The 23,894-nt window shown below is 40.5% G+C and overlaps 1 protein-coding gene across 1 annotated transcript in view; it reads right to left on the reverse strand.

Moving 5' to 3' along the window:
• Nucleotides 1-20,363, reverse strand: part of LOC310952863 (ephrin type-A receptor 6-like) — a gene marked incomplete at both ends in the record, with an annotated part of 191,537 nt that extends 171,174 nt beyond the window's left edge. The window contains 2 exons of the mRNA XM_083921660.1: nt 7,638-7,702; nt 20,285-20,363. Of these exons, the coding sequence (XP_083777786.1) occupies nt 7,638-7,702; nt 20,285-20,363 (144 nt within the window). The remainder of the gene's footprint in view (nt 1-7,637; nt 7,703-20,284) is intronic.
• Between the last annotated feature and the right edge of the window lie 3,531 nt (nt 20,364-23,894).

Raw genomic sequence — 23,894 nt, forward strand, 5'->3', positions numbered from 1 at the left:
CACCTGTGGTTCCCCTTCCCTCAATGTGTATAAAGTCCGTGTCTTCCCCCCTGTCCCGTTGCCAGATTATTTCGTACCTTGTGTCGAATACCTCCAGCGTTTATCCACAGTCTTGTTCATGCCATCGAGTTCATTGTTTCCACGTTCAGGTGTTTGTATTCCTTGTACAGTCATAGTAAGTTTAACCTTTTTGAATTCTCTTGTATCCTTTGTTTTTTCCTCCTGGTTGGAGCCTCCTTGTTTAATTACTTATTTTGTTCACTTTGTTTTTTGTTATTCCTCCTGGACGGAGCGACTTTATTTTGTACTTTGTTTTATTACTAGCGATTTTCGTATTGTTCCTCCTGTGTAGAGTGATTTTTAGTTTGTGGCTTTTCGCTCTGTGCCACATGCTTGTCGTCAAGCAAATAAATTCAGTGTTGATCCGCGAACCTCCGCATCTGAGTCCTCATTCCTGCCTGGGCCTGACAGTTATAGAAACTCCAAATGTTATAACTTCTACTGTATTAGCCATGTGTTTACGTGTTTATTTGCAAAGGTAAGTGAGATCCGATCACAACTGGTCACTCAAGATGTATATGGAGACGATGTGAACACCAGGGCTAAAGAGTTATTCAGGGATACAATACATTATTTCTGTCTTTTGTAATTTGTTTTTAAGGGGGGAAAACTCTGTTAATATGGTACATTAGTTGTGGTGTGTAAAAATTGGAAATTGTATTTCTAGGCCATTCGCTGTACCTCCTACCTAAACAACAGACTAGGTTGAACAAAGAAGAAAAAAAAAGACAATGTTGACTTTCGGTTTCACACAGGACAGGAACAGCTGTCTCTGGGGAAAAAAGTCCTTTGTTTGTTTTATCTATACATTCACTCCAACCTTCCTAAATACAAAGCACTTTTATACTCACTTATATCACCTGACTTTCTCCTTTGCTCCCGTGCTAATTACTATACTATTACTATTTCTACTGTTGCCACTGAACAAGAAATTTAAATATGGGCCGTAATAAACTGCATACACGATCAACCTATACGGCTGTTTTTTTTTTTTGGTATGTTATTTGGTGAGGATGCTCTAGTATGAAAGCTGTAGCGGTGCCATGATCACATGATCACTTTACCAACCAGCAGATTACATTAGCCATGTTTCACGGCTGTTACTTATAGCAATAATGCCAATTAGATACAGCTGATATAATAAGACAGCGGCTCCATTTGTCGTTTCAGTCTACGAAAAGTCAGCATCAACAACCCCCACCGCCTGCTGCTTTTTATCAGTGTATTGTGTGTCAAGAACCCTTACCTTGAGTTTGTCTTTATTCCGACTTAAATATTGATATGTTTGTATTTGAAACATACTATAGTATAAGCGTTTCCAGAGCCTTATACTCTTCAAAAGAAACACAGGTCTGTCTGTCTAAAACCTGACTCTCTTACAGCAACCACGTATTTTTTCTGCTACTTCCCGTATTCATGTATTCAGCTCCTGCATTCAGCAAGGCACTAATAACCTCCTCACTCTTCCCTCCCTTTCCTCTTCTTTCCATTTGCATCCATCCAGTGCACCCCCGAATCCCCCCACCACCACCCCACCCCACCCCCGACTTCCACTCTCTTTCTCTTACTCGGCCTGGATGTATTCCTTACACGGTGAGGGTAAGCCCAAAAAGCTGTCAGAATATGTTCTGCTGTCAGCGAGATGCCGAGTGGGAGGGCATTAGATATTGGCCTCAGTGTGTCCCTGACAAGAAACAAGCCAATTAAGGAATCCCCCGGCACTGCTTAAGCCCAGTAATGGCAGAGGTCCCTGAGAAGAACACTGGTGTGCTAAATCATCATACCTTTTTTATATCGGAGCCTCCATGGGGAGAAGTGGAGTGATTGTGGATTATTCCTTTTTTTTCTTCTCAGCGCTGCCGGCCATCACTCAGCAGCACGCCTTAGAGAAGTTTATCTGAGCTATGAAGGACACTGACATACAGATTTCCCTCTCTCTCCTCCTCTCTTTTGTTCAGAGCTCACTCTCAAGGCTAATAGTATTAGGGATGGAGGGAAGTGCTTTGCGATAAGCCTAAGGCTGCGTAGTTGCAATCAATTACTGTGGTTAAATATTGCAATAAAAAGATTAAGGATTAGCATTGGGGGAAAGTAAAGAGGCTTGAGAGGGCGTGCAAATGCCTCCGCGAGTGTGTAAGCACCTGTGTTTGGTGTGTTAGTCATCTCATTCACTTTCACAAGTTATATCCAATCACTCTCTGACTCTCTCCGCCTCCTATATTCCTCTGGCCCACTCCCCCTAATCTCAAAGCCTAAATCTGATGGCAATCTTCTGAAAACTTTCCCGTAAACTGACAGTCCGATTTGTCATAGGACTTTATGTCAGCTAGCAGCCTTCTCAGATTACTCTTGTTGTATTGGGAGAATAATAAAGAAAAACAGTTATTATCGTGGTGCATCATCACAACACAGTGGGAGGCTGCATAATGGAAGTCAACGGCTGAAAAATAGAGAACACATGCAAATAATAAAATACATCTAAAATGACCTCTGTTGCATCTGACTTGTCTTACAGCCGACTACAGCAGTCACTGTCTGCAGCTAATCTTGAGAGTCCTACTACTGGACCTATATGCTCAAGGACGCCCTGTGGTTTTTGATTCGCACATTTAAAAAAAAAATTTGACTGACTGTTTTATATGATCATTAACTGCTGACTCATCACTCCTCTTTACCAGCTAGTAGGGGCCGCAAGTGATCAACAACTGCTTCAATCACAGTGAAAGCAATGGGGCATCCTGGTAGCTTTGACTTATCTGGTAAAGCACGTCTGCCTTGCATACAAAGACAAAGTCCTTTCTGCAGCGTTTAGGGTTCAAATCAAACCTGTGTTTTATCTGAGTACGGATGAACTCTGTAGTGTTGACCCAAGCATGTATATAATGTTTGGGTGCAGAACTAAGAAAACAGTCCTGCGCAGGGCTTTACACCAGAAGGGACAATTTAGTGGGTTTAAACTATTCTTTGTTTTGGAAGGGGAGAGGGACAAACACTTCAGAGATCTGCACTCTAATTCAATCTCAGTTTATTTTAAGATGCATCAAACCGATATTACAGGGGACAGTGATTACAGAATGGCAGGCTGATACAAACGAAAAAAACCCCACAATTTTCACAAACACACATGCTTACACGCACACTCTCTGAGACAAATGTCTTCGTCTGAGCTGAGCACTTGTGAGGTATCGAGGTTGCACAGCCTAATATTTGACTGAGCGGTGTTCCGGCAGCAAAAAGACAATGTTCCACGGTTGTGCTCCCTGCTTACATAACGCTGTGTTCATACGCCCCCCGGTAGGGTGCGTGGGACCTTTGACAATAGATAATATAGGATTATTCCCCCCTTTTATGTGGGCAACCATCATTCTTGGTCGTCCAACCTGCCTATGCTCAGTTGCCATAATGATGTCAATGAGAGAAAACAAAAGGCAACATTAGGCATTCTTAATCCCTTAAAGCTGTTTCATGTAATTTAATAAATAAACTGCTCCTCTCTGCTCCTCCCCCCAGCCCCCCCCCCCCCCCCCCCCACACACACACACACACACACACACACCACTGCGCAATGACTAATGCATATTTCAGCAGTGCGTCTGCCAATTCTGAGTGGAGCTTATTGTGGCTGCATGCAGAAGCCAAATCAACTCTCTTTTCTTTCTCCTCTCTTCTATCTGTCTCTTATCCGCCCCTCTGACGCCCTGTTCTTCATCACTATTCAGCTTCTCACAACATGGAGAAAAAAACTGAGAAAAGAGACACACATCCTCGCCTCGTGAAAACAACCTCTCAACATTTTCCCACTGATGCCGATGGCGTTCTCAAGCACGCACAGTTATTAACTTCTACTTGAGGGAAAAGTTTGCAGAGTCAAAGTCCTTGAAAGACAGGGTATAGATCAATTGCTGTTCAATATGCACAAATCTAATGAGTAAAACCTTTGAGGGTGAATGTGTTTTCTAACACTGAGGATATTCCCACGTTCAGTAAAGTCATTAACAAACATAACAACAGTCTTCCTTGCATGGTTTCCCCTTGTGGGCCAATTGAAACAGGCCTATTTACTTTCTAAGCAGAGCAGGTATAAAATAATCAAAGGGCACCTTGCACTGAGGGCTGGGCATGACCATGACGTATGATTGTGTTTACAATGTGTCAACATCTGTTTGCAGCTTTCCAGTGTACTGGAGATGCTTGTGGACCTACAGGGAACTGCATTTTAGAGACGGGTGAGACCAAGCACAATTAATTCATTGATTGAAGTTCCTTTCCCTGTAATTTTCAATTTAATGAAAACTATTCCCTGGAAAGTATGATAATCACATAAGTGTGCCCATATGAAGGAATTCACAGTCTAGCATTACTAATGAACTATTACACTAGCCAGACCGACAGCTAACTTTTACCTCTAACTTTTACTATATCCACAGTGTCTCTAAAATATAAAATTGAGCATGAGAGAATCAAAGAAAGCCTGTTACAATATCAATCTGGATGTTCTCTAAAGCATTAGCAGGTTGCGTTTCTTAAAGTATTGCTAGGGTAGGCAATAAAAAGAATTCACTGCAAGAATTATTTTTATTGCCTATTACTTTACTGCTATTACGGGTGGCTCTGTACCATAGTGTAACCCCCCCCCCCCCCCCCCCAAAAAAAAAACAAAAAAAAAAACGCTAGTGAAGCTAATGCTTGCCTTTTCTCTCTATGGCACAGTAGACTTTCTATTCTGTTGACAATAGATTATCCATTTTGGTTGGCTGATCCTTCTACCTATAATCGTTGCCAGTGAGTAAGCAGCTATAGCACTTCTGCGTCTTGCTTAAGGGCACTTCCAAATGGTTGTTGCTGGGATTATGCAGAACACCACAGACCACGGCTGTGTACTTGTGGTAAACCTTCCTCTTCTACAAAACCACTCACCCTCCTCTCTTGACAAGGGCTGTTTACTTGCTTTTGATAAAAACTCATCCATAAATATACACCGAAATTTCCACTTCACTTTCGAATTCATATCACACGGCCAGCTATAATCCAGGCAAACTCATCATCTGGTAATCATCTTGGAGCAGTGCATGTATATGACATTATTTTCAAGATGTGCATCAGGCAGGCCTGACTGACAGCAGTTTATATCCAGATTTAGAACTAGTGGAAACTCTGATAGGCAGCTACATGGTGTGCTGCTGTATCCGCCTGATACAAGGCTGTGTCTAATATGGTGGGGATTGACTTCCTCTTGCAGGCTCTCCAGTAGTGAGTGGGATTTAAACTATTTTACCTCCCCAGATCTTCCCACCTTCCCTCAGGCCCTCTCAGCTCGGTGCCTTAAATATTAATGGTAAATCGGAGTATAGTGGATGAGTGAGGATGGGAGAGGGCTGACAGCTTAATCATGGAGGCAGCAGCCTCCCTCCCTCCTCTTCCTTAACGCTGTGGGCGGCTGTCACCACGACCTACATGATGTAATCACCTCCATAACCCTGATATGGGCCACCAAGGGCCTTGCAGGGAGAGATAGAGAGACAGAGGAGGGCTAGGGGGGACCTTAGGGATCTCCCAGCAGAAGATCATTTAAAGTTAAAACCTACACAGAGAAAGTGTGGACTCGTAACAATAGTGGAGAATGGAGGAAATGCTGCATACTTCCAGATAGAAAAAAAAGAAAGGTTAAAAGTTGTACTCACTGCCAGGGCTCCCAAACACTTAAACGCAACGTCAACAATTGTAAGAGCTTCTACTAAAACCCTTTATCCTGTTCAGTCGGCAAACACGACAGGCATCAGTAGCCGTTTGTCCGAACCCTACAGATATTGCACTCTCTCATCAAGAGGTTTGGATTATCGCATTACCATGAGATGTCTTACTGTAAATGCTGTTCTTGGGGTGATGACTGTATAGCTAATATGTTATATGTATAATGTATATTGTATACTGTTATCAGAACTGCTAGTAAATGTTTAACATTCTGAGCGCTAAGCTTTTATAAACACAGGCTTATTAAAAAAAATCGTATGTAAAGAAGTTGAAAAACTCTGATTCCTTTTTTTTCTTGTTTCATTAGATGCCAGTGAAAACATCACATAGAATAATCATTTTGTTTTGGTGTGTGTGTTCAGAATCTTGGCACTACAGTACCTATCCTGATTTGGGTGGTGTGAAGAGGAAGTGCGATGCTTCCATAGAGTCAGTGATGAGCTATGGGCGAGCAACTGTAGCAGTTTTATTAATCTGACGTTGGATGATATTATATCAAACAAATTATGAATTTGGGAGAATGTGCTCCATGGAATCTCATGGCACATTACCTACTAAGAATTTCTGCTCACACTAAAAGCGTGGCTGCAATAAACTTGTTTACCTAAATACTAAAAAAAAGAACATATCTCTTCTCCACAACATACCTTTTTTTATTATTATTAATCTCTATTATGTCATCAGGGACCATAACTGATAAGGTATAACACAGATCGGAACTGCAACAACAAGCAGCCTGACTGAGTAAAGCACTTTATACTTGACATTTTGAAAGACACTACATATAACAAGGTTTAAGACCCAGTCAGTTTGCTGACAATGAACCATGGATTGGTTACCCTTATATCCTGGGAAAAGGGGAGTTAATCATGGCCACAAAAGGAATGCACATAGTCAGAATGCATGGACACAGTCGGATAGCCTCTGCCTCTATCCTGTAATTATTGTCCATCGTGAATGGGTTGTGCCGTATTTATTAGGTATGGAGACAACCCCGACACAATGGAGTTGAACAAAGCCGAGGTGGCTTTGTTGCTCACTGTTTATAACAAGAAGACATTTTCAATTTGTCCCTTATGAATTCTGACAGCACAGAGAGGGAAAGTCTTTGATCTGAGGATGTTAGATTTTGTTGTCAGCACATCTATATTTCCTTAGTATGATACCTTCAGTTTAGCACTCGCTGCCATTTCCAATGTTTTGAATTTCACCTGGACAAGATACTGCTGAGGAGTCGGAGGCACTTATTGCCAGAACACAAATGGGACCACCCCAGCTGACTGATGAAAATATAGAATAAGGTACAGGACATGTAATCATTGTTTCTCCAGTAATTTAAAGGTGAAATGGAGACAAAAACGCTATGTTTTTATAGAATGCAGTTAGCTTTGTGAACATGGTCACAAATGCTTTCCTTTGGCTAACATTTAAAGAATCAGCTCAGTCAAATAAACAATTGGTAGGGAAAGCTTGGAAACCATAAGGGAAGCTTCCTTAGAGACCATGGCTCATTATCTGTCTCAAAGTTACAGTATTCCCAGTCTGTGTGTGTTTGGTTTTGTGTGTGTGTGTGTGTGTGTGTGTGTGTGTGTGTGTGTGTGTGTGTGTGTGTGTGTGTGTGTGTGTGTGTGTGTGCGCGTGTGTGCGTACGTGTGTGCCTGTGTGTTTGAGTGGGAAGGCTCTAAACAAAAAAACAAGGATATAATTAGGTAATGTTAAAAACAATATAATTGATCTCATTGATGCATAAATGCTTTATGAATTTTAAAGGCATGTTGGACAGTAAGACGGAAGAATATAATTTGGATCAGAGTTGCCCTCCTTACCCCATTTATAGGATACGTCTTCCATCCAAGCTCTCCGAGCACAGACGTTGTATCCAGCAACACAACTGAAATAGGGGGAAAAAGGTGAGATAAATACAGCCATTAGTAATCTGTCAATACACAAAAAGTCTTATTTTCACACTGTAAATTGAAATATAAGTCATAAACATGTCCAATTAGATCTTTTTAAATTGACATCATTACTTTCTCGGATGAATATTCAAGAGCGTGGTGGCGTATACAGTAGGACCAACATTTTGCCACTGGAATTGCAATCAGATTGCTGTCAACAGTCGGTTCTGTCCCTGGAATTCCTTTCTCAATTCAATTCAATTCAATTCAATTTTATTTATAGTGCCAAATCATAACAGAAGTTATCTCAGGACACTTTACAGACTAGGTAAAGACCACACTCTATGATAAACAAAGACCCAACAATCCCCCCGTAGAGTACGGTGGCAACGAAAACCTTCCCTATTACAGGCAGGAACGTCAGAAAGACCCAGCTCTGTGGAGGACGGCCATCTGTCTTGATTGGTTGGGGAGGAGGATTTGGTCTTCTTTCACCTTTAGACTGAGCCCATGTTCAAAAGGTATAATCGGAGATACATCTGTCATTAATCCTTCTTATGCCATGATAAAATGTGATTAATTGTGCTAAATGTTAATCAATATCCTTAGATAGCCTTTAAGTATGAATTAGATATTTGATATTGCAATTTGCCCTGGAAAATGTTGCCATCCTTGACAATATTTTGTCCTGCTGTCAAGGACAGTAGATTTAATAATTCAGGAGGAAAGTGTCTCTCCCAGTGACAAGTGATTTACAGTGAAAAGGAGCAGATATACCGGTAACTTCCTGAATTTACTGTCAGTGTGATGCCAGCATAACAACACTAAAGAAACAAAATGTTTACCAACGCTTGCAGCTACATTATGGAATACACAGTCAACAAAATCTAATCAAAATCCATAACTATTACACGTAGCTCATCGAGTCACCTTAATACACTATGTGTGAAAAAATACATTTATGTCGTAGATATGTGTGCTGAAGGAAGTAGGTATATGAGGTATTCAGGGAGAGAGTGGTAGCAGGCAAAAAGCAACACGGAACTCAAGAGGCTTTCTTGAAAGTCAATCATTTTTCTCCCATGCTATGAGTAATCAGCAGCCAGTCGCCAATTAGCTTATCTTTGAACTTGTCCTTGAGCCGCCATTTACTTAGATCTTGAATGTTTAGCTGTGAATACAACATGCTTCGTACTGACACTGATTTCTGACCAATCTCTGTATATTCTTCTACTTGGACTGAGTGTCAGTCAGTCATGAATGTCCACTTAGAGCTCTGTAAGTGATCCTTGGGGGGCTCATTATGCCAACAAAAATCTCTATCAGAGACAATTTTTCCTGAATAAATCTCCATTAACATTATTGCTCTGGGTTAGGTAGTTATTACAAGTGAATTTACTTTAAATGAGGTAGTAGTTTAAATGCCTTTGTATTATCATATGCAAATTACAATGTCAAAGCAAAAGAAAAGTGATATAAATATATACAGTATATACCTGTGAATGTACTCTAGCAAAATCAAGGAAAGCAAAACAGCAGACAGGGACATCTTTGAATGTGTCTGTTCCCCAGTTGTGAGCCAGTACACCTCTGATGGAGCGTGGTTGACACAGATTGTCCAAGCATCTTCTCACTGAGGTTTTTATTGTGTATTCACGACTGTACACGTCTGTCAAGTACAAATAAATGCTCCTCTATGTCCACTCATCTCACAGTGAACCATGTAGGATATGGGACCCCTGTGTTGTCAGAGTCAACACAAAACAGGCAAAGAAATACAGGTGTATTCATGTGGCGTTAGCATGGTTGTACAGCAGAGAAATTGATACAAAAAAAATGACAAGAAAATAAAAAAAGGTGTCTATTCCTTATTTTACGACTTTGTGTCTCTGCATGGGTGAGGTGCTCTATAACAAAACAAGTATCTTCAAACATGATGTCTGCTAACTGATTTATGAATAATTAATACAATTAAAAATGTCACATAGAACCCAACCCTGTCGACTAAAACGTTAGGCTATAAAACAAAATACCAGTGAGGGTTTGAGAGAAACTTATTTTTCGAGGGACTGATGGGTGTAGTGAAATGTGAAAAAGTTTTATTTTGTGGTTTAGTAAAAAAATATGGTTTTGGTTAAGAAAGTTTATTATTAATTGTAGTTACGCACAAAAATGTTGTTTGGGAACATAATTTTTAGGAGATATAGCTTCTTAACATGTGCTTTTACTGTATGAACCGACAGACAATAAGTCATAATGCTTATAGGAACATTTAAGCTTTTTCATGATACTATTGAAAAATATCAGACAACTCATAACAAATTGCTGCTGTAAAAAGGGTGTTTCTAAAAGTGGAAGCTGGGGGTCTTCCATGAAATTCCACTTGTCCAACACCAAAGTTAATTGTTGAAATTCTTAGAATTTTTAAATCCATAAAAAAAAATTTTTTTTTAATTAAGGGATGCCTTATAGCAACATTTATTTATGTTTTGGTAGTTGAAGAAGCTGTATATACTTATATATCCTCACATTTTAAGTTAATGTGGCAAACTTGTTAGCACATAGTTCAGATTTACTCATATATTTTATACGAAATAAGAGTTGGAGTTGTGTTTCAGACCACTCACTGAAGTCCAGTATTCAGTCTAATAGATGGGTTGATTAGATCAGTAAAAGTGAATAAAACAACCGCATTAAATGCCACATCTGTAGTTTACTAGTTAAGCACTCATTTCTATGCACTTTGGTCTCATTGCATCACCAACAAAAAAAATCCATTGACATATGCAAGGTAATGAGAGAGAAAAGCAATGAGCTGCTGAGGTCATGTTAATGGAGTGGGAACTCCTAGTGTGCCAGAGAAGCTATTCTAAATCATAATGGCTCTGCGTGCTTCCAGAAACCTGGGTTAGAAGTGCTGTGTTTAAGGAGAGATACATTTTTGTTTTAAGTAGTGGTGGGACACAATTAAAAGAATGGATCTAATTAATTAGAGGCTTTGTAATTAATTAATTGCGATTAATCGCATATCAATATTTGTAGCAACATTTTTTAATGTAAATGGATTTTGATATATAACTTAATACATTATAAAAAATAAAACAGTGCTTAATATGGTATATTCCAGAAAAGTGGAAACCTAACATTGCAAGAATATTTTGAATAATATCCTCGGCATAAAATAAACAATTAAATATAAAGTGCTTTATCTCCTGTGTTTTCAAAAACACATCTGAACTCGTGCAATGAGCAACGTTCCTCACTGAGTGCAAACATATTATAATTGCGTTATTTTTTTTTGTTTTGCGTTATTTTTCCTGCAATTAATAAATCGTAATTAACGCGTTAAAGTCCCAGCCCTAGTTTCAGGGTAACATTATAAACATGTCATCAGTAAACATCCATACTGTGCTTGACTGACAGCTGGGGATTAGTAAAATCAGATTCCCTGAGAAAAAGACACAGGGCAGAGACAAACATACTGCGAGACAGTAAGACAGGAGTACTTGAGTTTACCAGTTGTATCTGAGGCTTGACCAATATGTGTGTTGGTCAATACCATATATCTTGATTAAGTTTCTACCAGGTTTACCAGACGTGATGGTGGTATTGTTTTCGCCTTGTGAATATGTTTGTGATCATGCCAAAATGTAGTCCGGATCCTGTTTGGTAATGTATTTTTATGTCTGTTCGTGAATAGTGTTTTAGCATTTACAAAGCATTTAAGGAATCCTGTTGTGTTGTATCAGACTGAGCTAAATTGTAGAAAATGGACAATGATTTATTTGAAAATGTAGCAGATTATTCTATTGATTGACCAGCTTGTCCAACACAGCAAGGGAAGGCTTCATGCTGATCCTTTCATACTCCTTTTTCCAATCTGCTCTGCTAGATTAATATTTCCTCTTTGCTGACTAGTTTTGGATCACTTCCAGTATCTTTTTGCCCGCCCATAAAGGGGTCTGTGCCGTGTCAGTGCCAGGCTGGAGGACTAGCTGGCAATGCCGATGGTGTAAATGGACACCATTAGACTACTGTGTGCAGGTAAGCAGCAGAGCCCCTGGAGTATGGCCTAATTACTGAGAATTGGCCATGTTACTCATTGTAGAGCAGTTCCACACTTCACTCTGCCAGAAATAAAGAACAGCTGATGTACATTATGAGGCACTGTGGAAAAAAAATCCAGCACAGGACAATGCATTGTTCGGTCAAAACCTGTTTATAAGAGCAAGGTTTATTTGAAACAGCATTGCAAAACTTAAACAGTTCACCATACAGTAGGCATACTGTCAGTTCACACTGTATAAAGAGTGCCAAAGTCCAGACAAGATCAAGGTTGGGATGGTGGATGAGTCAAACAAACAAAGAACTGTCATCCAGGAGACCAGTGTTCGTGTCCTGTGTAAACCATAAGTCGACATTGTCAACCAATATGACTTCATTAGTATGTAATTATGTTTCAGATGTAACAACATCAAAGACTTATGTCCATAAACATAACATACTCTTATTAAACCAAAACATGTTCTTTATCTAACCCTAACCAAGTAGTTTTGTTGCCTAAACTTAACAAAGTAGTTCTGTTTTACAACAGTGACAAATCGATCGGTCTAGTGTTTGGGTCGTGTGTTTAAAACTGCAGTCTTGAGACTGTTTAATGATATTAAATAGAATAGTCATCACATTCAGTATGCCACTTTGGGAGTGATGTGCAAACAACTCAGTCTGTTATTTAGGTATGAGGATGTGCTCGTTCGTGAGCACCTGTTAGTACATATCTGCATGTGTATGCACTTTTATTTGACTGTGTGTGTATTCTGGTTTGGGTAAATGTCTGAGGAGCAGTGTACAATAAAACTGCCTGCATGTACATAACATAACAATCCATTCTCTCTCTCTCTCTCTCTCTCTCTCTATGAACGAGGCACCCACAGACTCTGCTCCGAGCTGAGGGTCCTTTGGGACTTCCACTGGTTGGATATAAATAGAACATGAGCTGGCCAACTCATAAATATATGGAGCTCCAGAAGAAGGATGACATCTCCTGTCTGGCCTACAGCAATTGCAGGCCACACAAGCACCTCAAAATAACTACAGCCCTAACAAAAGACCCAAAGGCAGGCTCGTACAGTAGTTCTTCATGTATATTGGAATTGGGAATAGTTTAAGTATTTAAGCAACGACGATACCAGGTGTCCAACGGTGTGTACATCTTTGCCTCTTTCAAGTTAACCTACACAAAGAGTGGGTTAGGGTAATGTGTCTACATATGACTGTCCTGAATTCTAGAGCTGTCTGATATGATGAAATATAAAAAGTGCAGCTCTTAAAAAAATCTGGTTTCTATTGTGCTGAGAGATAGATATTTCTTTATTTGCAAGCTCCGTACACACCTAGTTCAGTAAACAGCTTGTTAAAACACAACAACAGCATATGAACAGAGATATTTGAAAATTGTTTCTGATAAGTACTACTACGTCATTAAGTGGCGTGAACAAAGTGCTGGGCTCTCAAAAGACAGGATGATATACAATGCAATAAAAAACACTATCCATATAGTGGTAACCTGAGAAGTTTGAGACGTCCCTTTGCTCCACTAAGATCTAACCATCAACAACATAATCAATGTTTTGTCATCAACAGGTTAGTATTGATGCCTTACAAAAGTTCTGTACAAGAATGCCTGTGATCTCTCTGTGAAAGTCAACTGCGAGACAGCGACCGACAAGAATTGGACCGTAAAAGTTATGTTTGGTGTCAGTAAGGTTTAGGCACTAAAACTACCATTATGTGACTGATTAAGTTGAGGCAACAAAGGGTGGCGGGTAAGTTTAGGCTAGTGTTGCAAGGTAAACCCATACTAGAAATGTACCGTGGTACCCAGCTGTTAAAAACAATACTTTTTCAAGTTTTATTAGTATCTGCACTTTATGAACTTTGTGCAACAGCGGGACAGCGTGTAGACCAGGGCTGCCCAACCCTGCTCCTGGAGGGCCACTGTCGTGCATGTTTTAGGTTTCTCTCTGCTCCAACACACCTGAATCTAATGATGTGCTCGTTATCAAGGAGCTGAAGCTTGTCACAGGTTTGAAAATCTTTAGGGCGCACTCACACTGTCTGTTTGTACCGTGTCCCATGCTTTAGGGTACTTGCCCCCCCCTCCCTCTCCCCCTGCGGGCCAGGCCTGTTTGTACTCACACTGCCTGGGCCTCGCGCAAATGCTTCTTGCTGCCTATACGTCATCATGCCGTAACACGTCACAGACATTGATTGACGTCATCGCGATGCGTCGCTTTGTTTACAAATCTTTCCATAGACCTTAGAGTTTTTGTGCGTCTTGTCCGACTATTTTTTTATATTTTCATATGACCAAATCTGAAGTAAACACTCCGCCTCTGCATAACACCAACGTGAACCTTTCGCCGCCATTGTTTTAAATGTCTGCGCATGGTCCGTCCTTTTTTTTTTCTAAGTCTGAACAGGCGCACATAAAATGATGTCAGAACCTCCGTAGACCTCGCGCTCGTGCTGGTACACGTGCGCACGCTTATGCTCGTACATGTGCAAACGTGCTTTACAAAAGCCCACCTCTCCCAAATGGTCTGTGGCCGGCAAGCGTGCCGCAGCTAGGCGAGGTACGGTTGCACTCACACTGGTCAAACGAACTAGACTTTATCCCTAAAACCTGTTTGGGAACGGTACGGATCGACAGTGTGAGTGCGCCCTTAGACTCAAGTGTGTTCGAGCAGGGAGAAACCTAAAACATATAGGAAAGTGGCCCTCCAGGAGCAGGATTGGGCAGCCCTGGTGTAGATAAAAGACAGAATGGGCGTGGTTTACGGTGGCATGTCACTCACAGAGCGAGAGAGACATGAGTGACAGTGGCTTGAGTGCTCCTGCAAACCATCCTTTTTGATGAAAAAGCAAAGGCACTGAGCGAAGTAGGGACAAGCCCACTTGTTCAAAGAGTTCAGAGAGCTGCAGGTTAGCCATACACAACATGAATATCCCTGGGATCCTCAAAGCAATTTCAGTCAAAAGCAACTGGACTTGGTTATTTGTCCCTGGGATGTAACGTGACGTCAAGCTAGTGTTTATTATTACTGTCATGTCAGTGAATTTTTCTCACTATCAGAGTTCCACGAGGCAGTCAGGAGTAAAGCTAACTGTATAACTGTCTGATATGGTCTCTGTATGCAAACATACAACAAACATCCTCTGTTGTACACAATAGGGCTGCCTTAGTCGACCAGTGGTCATCATTTAGAGCGATTAGTCCCCCCCAAGTATAGCCTCAGCAACTGAACAATATAATTTAACAAATTGTGGCAAATTGTTTCAGATTCTAATTCTGAAAGTGAAAAAATCCGCAAGAAGACTGTCGGAACATGTTCAGGTAGCTAGGCTAATGTCACTTATATGTTATAAGGTGGGAGGTCGTGTGCGTCGTGGAGGAGTGATAGGTGAAGTTTTTCTTGCAAAGTTTGCATGTGACCTTCTTGGGGTCATCCTTGTTCTTTTTACTCTGTTCCCATATTTTAGACGTCTTTCCCGACATGATTGCCTATTAATTATTAGCTGTCTAACCACAAGGGAGCTGCCATGTTATAAAACACAAAAACACTGACAGTGAGTGTGACAAAGTCCTGAATTTGGCCCTCCACCCTTTTAGGCCAGCCGCTGGTAACAGATTTTCACTTAATTTTGACAAAAAATGGCTCCAAATCTCTATTCCATTATTTTTTATAATGTTTTAGTTTTATGCCGTGGTATCGTTTCAGTACCTGTATCAAGATATTTTAGGCAACTATCATACCGAATTCATAATTTTGGTATCGTGACAAACTAGTTTAGGCATCAAAACGACCTGGTTAGGCTTAGAGAAAAATATGTAGTTGGGCTTGGTACTTCCAGGAAAAGAAAAGTCCTGTGTCTGGGACCCAATCCGTCAACCTGCCTCCTTAAGCAGAGATCAGCGATCTTATACAACGTTCCCTGCTTTAATACGTGGAATACCCAGGAAATAATTAAAATTATAGTGCATTGATTTCTTTTGTAATAAATATGTAAAATGCACACAAAATAAATTATGAAGTGAATGAGAACAGCCTGACATACATATACAACACATGGTGGCCAAGCAAATCATCAAATGTGGTTGATTAGATCTGATAAAGGCTTTGACTGTTTTTAAATAAGAGATTAGTAAAGGGAATTCATGCCAGTAACAAGTCATTCACCCATTCAACACTCGGTCAAATACTGCTGCTATGTGGGGCCACACCTCAATCAGTAATGTCACAACAGGTGTTTTCAATCATCTTTCAAAGGCAAACACCAGCAGTTGTATCACTGATTAGAGTGAAGCAGGAAGTGCCCACAGAGTGTAACAGCACTGCTCTATTAAATTATGGAGTAAATTACTTGTAATAAAACATTTTAAAGTTAATTTTCAAAACTGGCATACAAAAAAAAATAGAAATGCTATACTACTACTATAGTATTATATTGATTTACTAAATAATGAAGTTTGTATAGGGATTTTCTACTCTGCAGTTTGTTATTGTTTCCAGAGAGTAAACAAACATACACCCCACATTCGTCATGAAACTGTGATCCAGTAAGGATGATGGTGTAACAAAGCTAAAAAAGAGATTTAAGTCAATCAAGCTCCATGCGTATCCTCACAGTCCTCAGAAAAGGTCTAAAAAGCAAAAACTGTGAAAACACCCGGGTGTGTCAGGTGCATTTGCTTTGAATTGCACTTTCACAGTCACACATGGTGGCTGCGACGCATATCCTTCATCCGCGTGGAGTGCTGCCTGTGCACATCCGAAGGGAGGATTAAGGATGCAATATGTATGTGGACAGTAGGGGCAGTGTAGGGGCAGTATGCTGATGTGACAGCATACTATTGCCTGACCAATGGGCTATTCTAACCATATGAGAAGAAATCCTCTTCCGGTACAGATTGGGTAGCCACGAGACCAAGTCCACAATAACTTGACTCTGTTGCTGCTGCACAGTGACATATATCTTCCACAAGTTCTATAAACCCAATCAAAATATTTGTTTAAAAAAAAACCTGTGTCCTACGTATCCCTAAACATAAAATGAAGCACCAACAACGTAGTTTGTGTGTGAAGTTTGAAGTGTTTTGAAAGACTTACCAACTGGCCCTGGTACCAGCTCCTGTCGTAGTAAAGTCCATTCAAGTTTTAATGCATTCACCATAATGCCTCGAGCTAATCACTGTTAGTCACGTCCAGCTGTTAGCAAATCTCCGAGATTCCTCCGTAAATAGAAAAAAACTGTCTTGATGGCCTTTTTGATGTATATAAGTGCCAAAAAAAAACATGATTTTGTGCCCGAATTACACTTTAAACATTTAAGGTGTTATGCCTTGTTGATGGAATATCAGTGTAAAACCTTATGGTAGCCAGTGTTTTACAAGAAAATATACTGCATATTTAAGTAAGCACACCTAGCTTGTAGTTAATTGGCTAAGATATGCAACATTAGAAGCATGGTCCATTTAATACCAAAGATAATTCTTATGAATGACATTTCAACATTAAACAGCATTCAGTGGAACGTATTTCTGTCTCGATTCATGACTTTGATAGGAGTTATTTTCCTCAAGTGTGAAGTATGAAGTGGATCTTGCTCACCGATCGGCCATAAAGCTCACAGACAGTACAGCTCAATAGTTATCGTAATACAGGAATGCCTTTGAGGATGCTAAGCCCCGATAAAATTAACAGTCTCCAGCCAGGAATCATCTCAATTTCTCCAGGTAAGGGGCCATCCTGAAAAGACCTTTTATTACCTTTTGCAGTGTGTGCCCCACTTTATATAAGGTGGAAACTGAGATGAATTTAACAAACTTAACATTGTTTACCTGTACAAGTACATATATGAGTCTATGTATGAGTATAGTCATACATACTAAAAATAAGTGTGAATATACAATGTTCTTGTGTATTAAGAAATTCCCATCCGCACATATTCCCAACACATAAATACACACTGTGGCTTGCGGGTCAACGGCACAGAGTTAACATTTTTTCGGCTGCTCTGGATTTACTGATTGATTGATTTTCCTTGACAGCAAACTGCCTGTGAATATCTCCATCTGCAGCAGTGACAGTGATTTTGGTGCTTTGCGGGTGGTGCCAGTGAAAGCAAAAGCGTAAATCAGCCATCCACACAAGTCTATGCAAAAAGCTGCAATATGATGAGGATTCCATAGCCAGATCCTTTCGAGTCTTGCAATCTGTAGTGTAATCAGTAACTACAAGCAGCCCGACTGACAGTTCTTTCCATTTGCTGCTGACTGGCTTCAAACTTTCAATGATTCCAGCAGTGTCTCATTGAGATGCATTTGACCAAAAGAAAAAACATTCATGTGGTGCTTTGATCTGACTCATCCATTTCCCAAGGATGGATTGCTTTCTTGACTTTTCATGCCTGAATCTCTGTGCCAGCAAAAAAACAATCTGAACAATGTCAGAAGTGTGGAACAAAGACATCATCTCACAATTTACTGGGTATGAGCAATCTTCTGCTTGGGAAAATTCTACAGGGGCTGAAGACATCAGGTTAGTAAATGAGATTTGTGAATGTTCATTATAATAAACATAGCTGCTGATGACTTCACAAGGGAGGATAAAATTGGGAAAAAAGATGAATAAAAGTGTAAATATTATGGGAAGAGATCTATTGATGGGGAAAAAAGGCTTGCTCAAACTTGACAGTGAGTGAGTAGAGCTTTGTTAATAACCGTCTGCAATCCCAGTTGGGTTGATGTGAGGGATTATCTGATGTGTTGCTGTGAGAGGAGGCACACAGGCGAGAAGCAAAATGTGATTGGTTTTATTGTTCTCCTAACAGCTGACATCTCGCCCAATTTTGTCTGTGAAATCCCCAATCTTTTGAGTTCTGTTTGTGTCCAGAAGAATCAAACTACACTTAAACGCCTCTGTGTTATGGCGTTGAGTTTTTTGTCCCCATGCCTACCTTCATATGACTGTATGCTGTAGCTGAGCAGGAAAATCATTGTGTTCACTAGTTTTCCTTCCACTGGATCTCAACGGGAATTGGGGCGCAAAGCTTGACACAGACACTTGCTTTCATGCCCCTTCCTAATTTAGTTTCCTCAATAACAATGCAAACCCAACACTGAATTGTCGTCAGCAAGCCACTGTGCACGGCTGGAACCTGATATCCTTTTTTTAGTCAAAAGCAATATATTGAGAAAGAAGCGTGATGTGGCAAGGTGAGAAACATTTATGCCTAACGAGACCCTTTCCTTTGTCATCTGAGTAATTATCAGTTTTTCCATTCTTAGCCGCACCACTGTGGTAGACAACGACTGCAGTTGTAAAGCTGAGGTCCCAGATCAGTCAATATGACAGACTAAAGTACAATAGAAAGCAGACATCAGTTCAATCATTCAATCTGTGGCGGTGAAAAACACAAAGTGAGGCTGTTATGTAGCATCTGTCCAGGAGAACAGGGAGTAGCATCGCTCTTATTGAACTGAGAGAACAATAAAATATAACCTGGGGGGCAGATCCCACTGTGCCCCACACAATCAATAAGACTATTTTGAACCTCATTGGTGCACATGGAGCCACAGAAGAAGGCTCATACACACACACACACACACACACACACACACACACACACACACACACACACACACACAAAAGCGTGTGCCACCATATGAAAAGACAGGTGGACTGCAAGTGATGCCCTTTTTATGCAACGGCACACACACTTTTACACTGTACCCACACCACAGACACGTTATCGTGTACATTGGAGAGCACCCTCATTTAGATGTGCACAAGCACAAACTCTCACATGACCGATGGCACTCACACACTTGAAAAGACATACACGCATTCTGTCTGTCATCCATTTAATGGTTCAGTCTGTGGCTGCTCTTCTGTTTGTGTGTGTGTGTGTGTGTGTGTGTGTGTGTGTGTGTGTGTGTGTGTGTGTGTGTGTGTGTGTGTGTACATAGCAGCCTCAGGTTTGTCACTTCAACATATAATTATATTAAAGATTTCATAAAGAAACAATTTTATTATCTGATTCAGTGTTTGGATAAAAACAGAGGAGAGCCAATCTATTGAACTCTACTGGGAAATGATAAACTCTGAATCTGAATTATGTCATTGTGCACTTATCACAACCTTAATTATTATATTTAGTATTATATTTATTTAGTTATTTATTTACTATTTCCCAACTAAAACAAAAAGGACTGGCAAAAAAGTTCTCAATGTTTGTGCACTTCATCATATTCATGAATGTCAGTAACGCATGACCTTTTCTCAGGATGGATTGCTCTAAATTGTGGAATGTTATCATTTTATTGGTTGCTTGTTATTATTTATTCTTATACTTATTACAGGGATGACAGTGCGGCATATATCCCAAACAATGTCCATGGACATTTTTTTAAACAAGGGCTTAAGTGGAAAAGCATTGCAAAAGTAATCAAATTGTCAGAGTATATAGGCTAAACAAGTTCAGGTGTCTTAGTAGTGAGTCATTAAACTCACCTTGGTTGCAGTGGCTGACGCGAGTGCAGACAATTCCAAGTAAGAGTGAAGCGAGGAAAAATCTCTTTTCAAAACTCATGTCTGCTGCAACATTTATCACCGGCTTTATATGAGGTACTTCTAGCCGAATGTAACGTCGTCAGGAAAAAATAAAGCGCGGCTGGATCCTCCACAAGCACCGATCCACTTGGTCCTTACATTCGGTCCCGGTTGGAGAGAACTGCCAGGTGACAGAACAAAAGGATAACCATCCTTTACCTAGAGGCAACGGCGGCGATGGCGCAGAACGGAGAGATTTTTAGTGGAGAAAATATCTGAAGTGAAATTAAAAAAACAACAAAAGAAAATCAGACAGTTGAGAAACACCCAGTTCCTAACAACTTTGCAGATTTCCCATGGACTTGAGTCATCGAAACTGCATTGTTTCAAAGATACACTAAAATGCCCTTGTCGACCGAACGCGTCTCCGTTGCGCACAGAGTCGTGACAGACTTTTGAAATCCCGTTGGCACGGCAATGTTCCGCGGACTACCAGCTCCCTGTCTCCAGCCTGGTCCGCTGCAGCAGCGAGGGGACAGTGTTCAGAGAAATGATTGGGACGCAGGATGAGAAGCAACTGAGTTGCAGTGAGCGACTGTGCGCATCTGTGCAGGATGCTCGGCACTAGAGGGGGTTAGCTGATAAGGCAGTGGCGTGTGTGTGTGTGTGAGTGTGTGTTGGTTTGTGTGTGTGTGTGTGTGAGTGTGTGTTGGTGTGTGTGTGTGTGTGTGTGTGTGTGTGTGTGTGTGTGTGTGTCTGTGTGTGTTTTATCTCATTGGTACGAGTGCAGGGCTTCCCAAATTCCCCAAAACAGGACCTCAAAATGGTAAAATACACCTGTTATATGATTCTGTTAGTATTGTAAAATGGGTTGTAGCCTAATTGTAAAAGATGAAAGGTTTCGATATGAATTAAATAACAGTAAATTGAAACTGTATTTGCTGGGGATTCTTTTGAAATCGATGACCAATTAAACTTAAAATTAATGAATAGGTGTATTCAAAGTTTACTTTTGACCCCTGCATATAACCATCAATGTGTGTTAATGTACAGGTTTATGCATTAGAAGGCATACATTATGTGGTTCTTCTGTGCAGCGTCTTTTGCAAGCAGTTAAAGGTAAGATACACCATACACCTTAGCAGTAAATCTGAAGAGTAGACAGAAAGACTGAGGTGATAATGGCACCTGGAGACAAATTCTGAGGCTGCCCCATAGACAGTGAATAATGGGGAAAACTCCATTATTTCCATTGGCAGCAAAGTGATTTATTGGGATATGGGCATATTTTTTATTCACAGTCTATAAGTCCTGCATACAAATAACGCAGTCAATTACTAATAAAGTGTAAGCTGCCCAACTCAAAACGCATCATCCGATTAATCCCTCACTTAAAGTCGTAATGCACTGATTTCCTGCTTAATTAAGGACACAGAGTTTTATCAAACTTACTTTGCAGTGACTTGAGTAACCTCATTTTATTTTTCTATTTCCATCAAGCCCCATCAAGTATAATATTGACATCTTAATACACCAACGAAATCCGATGTTGGTTTTCCAGTGAAAAATAGTTACATTCTACAGATAATAACTATTGAACCAACAGGGCTGATATGGAATAGCCATATAATGTTCAGCATAACTCTGTCTCAGAGGAAGTGATGGAGCTGCACATCTACCCATTTGCAGTGCAACAGTGAGCCGATCTGCTTGCCAAGCGGCCAATGTCAGCCAAGATTAGGGAAGGTCTTCGGCTCATCTTCATGGACGTCTCATCGAGTGAGTAAGCAAACCCTCCCCAACTTGACCGGGTTAAATAAAGCACCGCTGGCTGCTGTGATGAGGCCCAGTCAATCAGGACATAGGAACAGCTTCCTGTCAGCACAGAGGAGGTAAATACATCAACATCACAGTCTGTCACCACCACTAAGCTCTCAGCCAATCACCAAACAATGCAGAGAAGCTGTCAACTGACTACTAACTTTGTGCGCTGCAATGTGCAAATACACTGGAGGACGGAGGGTTGTAGAGTAGAATATATTGACCACGGCGGCTTGTTTGTGTCTATTGTAGCTGGAGGGAACTACGCTACAGAAATGGATCAAGCTATTAATGTCACCAGGCAGCTGCATCGCAGCTATAAAAAGATGGATACATGTTGTGGCTTCTCAGCAAACGAGGTTTATAGAAATGTTGGACTGATGGCAAATTTGTCATCGATGGAGACACAAAAATTAAATATTCTAAGCACTTTCACATTTGCCACATATTTATGCTGTTATACCTCTACATTTAAATGTCAGCAAATGTTTTCCTTTTTGCCTGGAACTTTCTTAAATTCATTATATTTTGTCTGTGGTTATTAGGTAGCGTGTGCATTGACTCTTTTACTGCCACCTTGTATACTACAGTATGGTTATTATTTCTAATATAATCTACTAGTGCTGTACTTCTTATGCTATTGCTACTAATACTTCTACAAAAAATTTAAAATAGAACATATTGCTGATGACTTAAATCATCTCTCTTTGCTGCAGAAGGTGATATCTGAGAATGATTATCAAAGAAGGCAAACTGTTTTGAAGAGGTCCTCTACTGCCAACCCCCCTCCTGCAATGATTTGGTTTCCTTTGCTGTAATGTTGGTCAATGAGGTGTGACTGTAGTGTATAGGGGGCCTAACTGTGAGCTATGATTCCCTGTGTCCAGAGAGAACAAGCTCCGTCCATCTGTACTCATCACAAGCAAAGAGCTGGAACGAGACCACATCAGCACAACTGACAGAGACAATGAGACTTTATAACTCTAATAGCTTCACTAATGTCCTGCTCACAATGAAGTGCCAGACCACACAGTACTGCCCCACACATGGAATGAATCCAAACTGTTCAAAACTCAGGCCTACGAGAAAAATTCACCCCAAATGCCTTTTACAATGTTAATACCTACTTCAGCTTTTACATTCCCTAAAGAACATAGGCCACTGATGAAAGCCCTCCATCCTCTCCTGCCTTTTGTCTTTCCATCCAGTTGCTGCCATGACAGCCCATCAGCTTTAATCTCCTGTTCTGTGCTTTTTCTCAAGGTGGTTCTACAGTAGGTCTTACGATCTTTCTCTTGCCTTGCGGGTTCTATGTTAGTGCCTGCCTGCTTGCTGATCGATTGGTTGATTGATTGACTGATTTATTTCATTTTATGTAAGGCCTCCTCTTCCTTTCCCTAATTTTAAGTTCTGTTGGTTCTTGCTTGGTGTGCTCCTACAGTACATATTGATGTTGATGTTCAGAATCAGAATCATACTTTACTGTCACAGGGTGAAATTTGGTTTCACTGTCAGTCTCATTTAACATTGATCAAGTAACACACAGAAAACTAATTAATTTTAGATTTCTAGGAACATACAGCGGTAGTACCTTCTCGCCAGATTGTCCAGGACGGTGATGGCAGATGGAATAAAACTTTGATTTGTCTGTACCTGATACCAGAGGGGAGGAGGGTGAAACAGGGAAGTAGTGGTTGATAGGGGTAATGTGTTATGGTCTGAGCTTTGCATGTGATGGCAGCATCAACCA

This window comes from Echiichthys vipera (genome assembly GCF_963691815.1).
Source record: "Echiichthys vipera genome assembly, chromosome: 10".
In the NCBI taxonomy this organism is placed as follows: Eukaryota; Metazoa; Chordata; class Actinopteri; order Perciformes; family Trachinidae; genus Echiichthys; species Echiichthys vipera.